General features: G+C 36.6%; 1 protein-coding gene across 1 annotated transcript; it reads right to left on the reverse strand.

The window, feature by feature from the left end:
* Nucleotides 1-213: 213 nt before the first annotated feature.
* Nucleotides 214-6,727, reverse strand: LOC117318856. Its single transcript, XM_033873785.1, has 4 exons — nt 6,618-6,727; nt 3,572-4,102; nt 1,578-1,733; nt 214-1,050 (listed from the first exon to the last, which is right to left on the reverse strand). Exons 1-4 carry the CDS (start codon nt 6,693-6,695, stop codon nt 628-630), a joined length of 1,188 nt encoding a protein of 395 aa, XP_033729676.1. The 5' UTR covers nt 6,696-6,727; the 3' UTR covers nt 214-627.
* Between the last annotated feature and the right edge of the window lie 756 nt (nt 6,728-7,483).

Consider the following 7,483-nt stretch of genomic DNA (forward strand, 5'->3'; position numbering starts at 1 on the left):
GTTCCCATTGGTTCCAAATTGTATCCATTTGATTTAAAACAAATTTGTCGACAAGTGGCCATATTTTAATTTGACAGTTGAAACTGCTATCACTATATCTTGTTCACAGAAAGTCTTTCTTAGACTATTCTAGGCTTTGATATGGAGGTTCGCCTTGATATCAGATATTTAAGAGGAAAAGCGGTAAGAAGGGAAAAGAAGTGAAAAGATCAGTCTTAACAAATAAAGTTTATTCAATGGGCGCCAATAGCCCGCTTCACTGACTGTACTGTTGAACTGTGAAATAAAGAGTTTTCCTGCTCCGGTACCAATATTTCCTTCCATTAATAACGCATTGATTAGGACAGACATTTCAAGTTAATTAATCTTGGTTGAGCGATTACAAACCGTGGGTGTATCTGAATACATCACTCACTTGTGACCTGTACTCATGTTTTGGCCTACCAGTCATAAATCCAGTTGTTTTATCATAAACACGGCATCGCAAACCAAGCCTAAGACATTATTATTGGAGAAGCAATTCCGCGTGGTCATGTCCCAGGCATGCTCATATACAAAACATGTAGTCCAACGTTTTGTTTAGGCTGACCTATACACCCTTACAAATGACATGTTAGAGAGAACCTACTAATCACAGAGGACAAGTTTGTAAAAAGAATTGGCTAAGAGTGCTACACTAGCATACTGTTCCTGTAGGAGATCATCACATATATTGTTGTATTGAACCAGCAATTTCGTTGGTATCTGTAATACAAATGTTTTCTCCAGTTTGCCATCCAGTCCCTGCTTCAATATCTCACAGTTTGAAACGTAGTGAAACCACTTACCAACCGAACTGTAAATTTCAGGCATTACATGCATATTTACAGTATGTACACTTGATTCATCAACCTCATACACTTTTAATTTCAGCAAGGTTGTAAAAATGGAACGCAGTATTCTGATATGGATTGCCTGGCTACTTAATTTGTTCCTCTTCAATGTCTCCGAACCAGTTTCTTTGATAATATAACTGCAGCCTCTTGGAATTTCAGGTAGTGCTGCTTTTGCCTGTGACAAGATACCAGAAAAAGTACCATAGATGTTACTTACAAACAGAACCTCAATAGTATAAATCCAATGAAATACACTTATTTACAAACTGTAACATGTTCAGAATTTGAAAGATTACAGTTGTGTAAACTAGACATCAAGAGTTGCCAACCCACATCTCTACACCGAAACAATGGCCGAGGAGTACAGAAAAATGGTCAGTTAAAAACATACAACAAACTCCTGTGCAGAAATGTTCCTGAAAAAATCTTGTTTACTTTATATTGATGGATTTTAGTAAAAGTTTTTTTTCATTTAAATCTAGTTCTATATATAATGCTATATAATTCAATTTTATTGGCACCCTGATTGACTAGACCTGTTGTATCATGCCTGATATATAACCAGAGATTGGGGCAACCTGTGCAGTCAGAACAATGTAGACAATACATTGTAGTAATTTAAAATCTGTAATGTTTTACAATCACTAGAAACTTTAGTTTTTTAGACTCCCATCATATCTTATTCAGATCTGTGATATTTACCACATCGTAGAGGAACGCATGGTCAAATCTCCTCTGGTCAGGATCAGGGACTAATGTGGCATGGCCCCAATCCTTCACCTCCAGCTGACGATTTACTTTGATCCAACTGACTGACCTCAGGTTTTCAATATCAATCACAACTATGCTTTGTAGGTTCTACAACAATTAATGATCAGTAAACAATCTTTCATCAGTGCTGAAGACTGAAGGCACATTATAATGATAATCAGTTCTGCCTTTATCAGTGTTGAAGATGAAAGCCACATTGTAATAATAATCAGCTCCCCCATCTTTACCCAAATGACCTTAACCTTTGACCCACTGACCTTTATCTTTGGTCATTAAACTTCTTATTTAATTCTGACCAACTTTGCTTGATAATATCATAACAAAACAAGAGCCCATGGGCCTTAACAGTCATCAACAGATTGTAGCATTATATTGTAGACTAGAACACAATCTGTACCAGTATAGCACTGTAAAATATACCTACACAGGTAAATGATCAACTAAGAATCAGTCGCTTTCCCTAAATAGCCTATTCCCCTATCTGTAATTAGTACCTATCATTCTCCCCCTGTAACAACACCGCTTGTGCCCAATGTTCAAATAGAACATGTTGGCTGAGTGGGAAGACACCATGGCATCAGTAGAAATGGTGGCCATATTTGATTTTGAACCAGCCCAAAAAGTAACAATACTTGGTCAGGACCATTTCAGAATCATTTCAGGCAAGCCAGAGATAAATCCTAGTGGTGGATTTGGTTTATTTTGTTTGATGTCCCATTAACAGCCAGGGTCATATAAGGATGTGGGTGCAAGTTTTGGAGGTGAAGGAAAGCCGGAGTACCCGGAGAAAAACCACCGGCCTACGGTCAATACCTGGCAACTGCCCCATGTAGGTTTCGAACTCGCAACCCAGAGGTAGAGGGCTAGTAATAAAGTGTCGGGACACCTTAATCACTTGGCCACTGCGGACCCCCAGTGGTGGAACTTCAGAAGAAGTTTTAAATAGTTGTTGTTCAGGAAAACCATGATTGAGTAATCATATTACGAAATGGCTGCCATGGCAAAGTTTTTACAAGGCCAAAAAATAACCGTGGCTCCCCTTCCTTAACATCTCAAACCAATTTCCAGCTTAATGGCACATGTGAAACCTGAGAAGAAGCTTAAAATGCATTTTCAAGGTGGCTGCCATGGAGGCAATCTTGGATTTTGAACCAACCTGAAAAATAACAACACTTGGTCAGGACCATATCAGGTAAGTTAGAGCTGAATTCCATAGTTGGACCTATCTCAGAATCATTTCAGGTTAGTCAGAATCCCTGTGGTGGAACTAAGAAGTTTGAAATAGGTGTTGTTCAGGAAAACCATGATTTTGCAGTCATGTTTCAAAAATAGCTGCGGCAGATACTATGTCAAAGTTTTTTCGAGGCTGAAAAAAAACATGCCATGGCTGCCATCTTTGATTTGGGACTTACCAGAAAAATAAAAACACTTGGGCAGGATCATTTCAAGAAAGTAAGAGCTCATTAACACTAGTTGAACTTGAGAAGAAGTTTGAAATGTGAAATGTGGACGAAACACGATGACTATAGGTCATCCTAACCCAGTGAGTCTGATGACCTAGTGATGATATCAGTGAAAGTATTTCAGAAAGTTTGCTTTAAAAATTTGAAAGGGAGATAATTTAGTATTATTAGAATTCAGCTGAACATTTCTTTTAATGCATTTAGGGGCCAATCTACCTAACTTATATGTCGGACATTCAATTATGTTGATATTAACATATGATTATCACTGATTACACACTTACCAATACGAAATACATAACCTAGTTAGGTGCCTTCATTCTATCAGAATTATTAAACTGATAATAAAAATCAATAAACTCAAAGCTTGCTGAAGATATATAATATTGGAACAATGAAGAATTTAACGGACATTAGATGTCTCATTGACCTATCGCTTTATAACTCGTCCCAAATATTTACCTTAGTTTTCTTCCTTGACAATTCTGGATAACAGAAAATGTTATGCTGTACATAAGTTTTCTTTAGTTCTGTACACAAGCTTTGAAGATGTACAAAACTCACAACATCAGCTTTTAACAAGTCATTCACATCACAAATCTTTCCATTCCTTGAGCGAAAATTCACTATATCAGTCACCAATGCCTGGTCTAATTTCATCCCTTTCATCAACCAAACACTTTTCTCTGTAACACCATTTAAGAAACTTAAAACCTTTTTTTCATGTTTTGCATCTAGCATCAATTTTGGTGAAGACTTGTCTGTGTGAATTGTCATCTGCTGTCCATCATGGATTGGGGCTGGTGTGTGAATTGTCATCTGCTGTCCATCATGGATTGGGGCTGGTGTGTGAATTGTCATCTGCTGTCCATCATGGATTGGGGCTGGTGTGTGAATTGTCATCTGCTGTCCATCATGGATTGGGGCTGGTATCTGTTGTCCACCATGGATTTCTTTTTGGTTTGAAGTCAACTTCACACAATAAAGACGTTTCTGGGGGAAAAAAGTTCCAAAATTAGTAAACAACCTCCTGACTTATGACTTCCTTGATACTTGGGGGTAGTAGTATAATCTTTACACTTAACAAAATACGATAAATGTAAATCTTCACACTTAGAAAGTTATCATCAAAACTATATACTTCTGTGTTGATGGTAGCCTATATAATGAATAGATGTTTTTACATCTAATAGGTACAGGAAACGTTATTGGTGAAAATCGTTTTGGACCAACACTGGGCCATCAACAACAGTAATGAAAAAAACAATTAAGAAAAACAACATAAAAATGAAATCATCTAACTTTAAATTAATAAAACAAGGGCAAAATACAAACAAATATCTAGATTTGTCGAGAAAATGTACGAATATAGAACCAGGTGTTCCAGAAGGAAAAGCATCTTCTGGTTTATAGACAACACTTGCCTTACAAATCTAGGTCACGACGACAACCGCCTTACAAATCTAGGTCACAACGACACCCGCCTTACAAATCTAGGTCAAATCTAGTTACGGTAAGTCATATTCAAATCTAGGTCACGATGACACCAGCCTTACAAATCTAGGTCACGACGACAACCGCCTTACAAATCTAGGTCATGATGACACCCGCCTTACAAATCTAGGTCACAATGACACCCGCCTTACAAATCTAGGCCACTTGTTATATTCTCTATACAATCAGGGACATATATAGCAGAATTTAGGATATGTCTTTTTAAGGAATTTCATTTACTTTAAAGATGCTGTGGTTGCGCTAAAGTTGTGATGAACGGTTGAGAATTACGTTTTTAAATCTCACTTGAATTGGCATACTATAATTAAGTTTAATTTTTAGATTGAATAATCTGTGATGTCTGTCATGTTTCTTGATAAACCACATTGCGATTTCTGTTAATTACTCTCCCAGTTTATTTTGGTTCCTAAGTTTTTAAATTGTACTCAATTTACTACATTTTTTCTCTCTGTATAATAACTGATCTGTATCCTGATTGGACAACTTTTGTTAGAAAAAACTCGTCTCAGAAATTTAATTTGTTCCCGATGAATAGGCCTACCTTCTGTTCAGTGACTTGCTGAATCGCACATTCATGTTATATACTTTGTACAAGCATTTCACTATCGACTGATTTAAAACACTGCAGCCTCTTTATTACTATCGGAATCTCTGTTGCGGAAACAAGCTAACGTTAGGTTTCACCTCATTATCACTTCAACCAACTCAACCAGCACGGCCATTTTTATGTGGCCTATTTATCGGAAACGACAAACCAATCAGAAGTATTCTTATTTCATTTAGCTATCTAATGTAAAAACTTATCAATTTCCAATTGGAATATTAGACTAAAAACAGTATTCCACGACCGAGGGCCATTTTTATCAACCCAAGAGCTTGAGGTGACTTTCCAATGTTGCATTAACTACAGTGTATATGAGTTACCTCCCCTCGTACAAACAAGGAAGCAAGCGTAATAATTTGCACAGAAAATCATTCGGAATACTTTGGGATAAAAAAGGTGATTGTGTATGATTTAAGCTGTTTTTCTATAATTTATTTCAATTAAACAAATGTTTTCTAACATATCAAAACGTGAATCATATTACTTAAACACAAAATACTTCGCAGAAGGAGACAAGATTTTCTAGTGTGTTGTTAGGGTTTTTTGGAAATAATTATTTTCGGTCCCATCCTGAACTCATCAGGATTTAATATCAATGACATAAACAACATTTTGATTCCACCGAGAGTCCCAAATTAATTTGTTCTAGCAAAATTTGGCGATGACTGCTTAAGGTTGCTGTTTCACAGTAACTTAAAATGTGTTTCAAAAACTTAATCAGTGTGCATGGAATTTATTAAGCTTTTTACCGATTCAAAATTGAAACGAAATATTGGACGAGAAGTTTTGGAGAATAGTGGTTCACGATAAGGGTAGTGTAATTAACTTGATGTCATCTTGCTACATCATTACTTACAGATAGAGCGAGTTTCCTATCTCTGTACGTACAGGGGCTCTGTTTCTGGATTTTGAGTTAAATACGACACCAGTTAACCACAACACATAGGCACTTGTATCTGGTAATTAAGACCAGAGTTAAAATTATCCTCCATATATACTTTAAACAGAATGGATAATGTTAACTCTGGTGTTAATGAACTGATACATGAACTATTCATACACATACTGGAAGTTGGAGGTTTCAGATGTTGACATGTACCTAAAAGTGTATGTGAAACCTTTCAAAAAATCTGGGTTATTGGTTTATCAATGTTGTGGTTGTTATCTGATGTCATATGTTACTAAAAATCCCGTAACCGAGCCCCTGTGAGCTGGTAGTGCTGATAGGCAGATCCATAGGTGCTGAGCACGTTTATAAGTCCAAGACCGATTATAGACTAAACGTGCTAAGCACCTATGGTTGATCGACACCCACCTGAGAAACTTAGAATAATCCCTGCCTGACTAGAGGAACGCACCTCATCCTCGGGCGATCGTGATTATACTTACTAAGCAACTGTAAGATAGGTCTGATGGAAAGCATCTCTTTCTCCAGAAGGAGGACACCATGAATCGTGCCCTCGACATGTTGGTGACAAGGTTTCAACTTTTACTTGGAGTAGTCCCCCTTGTATGCTTGTGTAACAAGGTTTGTATTTACTATATTATATATGTTATTGGTTTCCTAATGCTTAGTATAGTAGTCGTGGATCACATGATAATCACGTGATCTCGAATATTTTGTATACGCTATATTAGTATCATTTTTACGAGTTAGTTTTATTAACATTTCTAATATAATTCAGATCATCATTGATATGTACTAAAATTAAGGAAAATGTAAAACATTAATTGCCGGAACCTTCCGATCTATTTTTGACCAATCGGGTTGGAGCGGTCAGTTTAAATAAAGGCCTTTGTTACTGGTCAGTACAATATCAGACAGCTGACAATCAACAGGTGGATCAAGTTTTCAAGTTTCTCCAGTAATCTATTCCGGATCAAAATATATATAATTGTTGTTGAAATCAATTCACAACAAGAAAATGTAACGGTGAACTCCCATCTTTACCTTACTTAGGACAAATGCCAGAAAACACGTGATGGACAATAAATAACATGGAATGAAAACATCTTGTGTATGTGATTTTTACATGTGACACTTGTAAGAAGACGCGACCTGGCTAGCTGAGAGGGCTGATTCCCTGAACGCCTACATTTTGAAATAACACCCTACTGAGTATGTTTGTACAGTAATTATAGTCTGTTCTGGTGAAGTCACTTAAGTCACCTGTATTTTACCTGTAGATTTTATAGTATTTCTCATCAAAATCAAAGGTCAATATTCAATGAATAAATTTTGCACAAAAATATAA

This window comes from Pecten maximus, unplaced genomic scaffold, assembly GCF_902652985.1.
Source record: "Pecten maximus unplaced genomic scaffold, xPecMax1.1, whole genome shotgun sequence".
Classification (NCBI taxonomy): Eukaryota; Metazoa; Mollusca; class Bivalvia; order Pectinida; family Pectinidae; genus Pecten; species Pecten maximus.

Coding starts and splice junctions, on each gene's coding strand:
- LOC117318856 (XM_033873785.1), bottom strand. CDS start 6,695: ATGTCGAGGGCACGATTCATGGTGTCCTCCTTCTGGAGAAAGAGATGC. Junction 1,734..3,571: donor TGTCAAGGAAGAAAACTAAG/GTAAATATTTGG, acceptor TAATTGTTGTAG/AACCTACAAAGCATAGTTGT. Junction 1,051..1,577: donor ATGCGTTCCTCTACGATGTG/GTAAATATCACA, acceptor ATCTTGTCACAG/GCAAAAGCAGCACTACCTGA.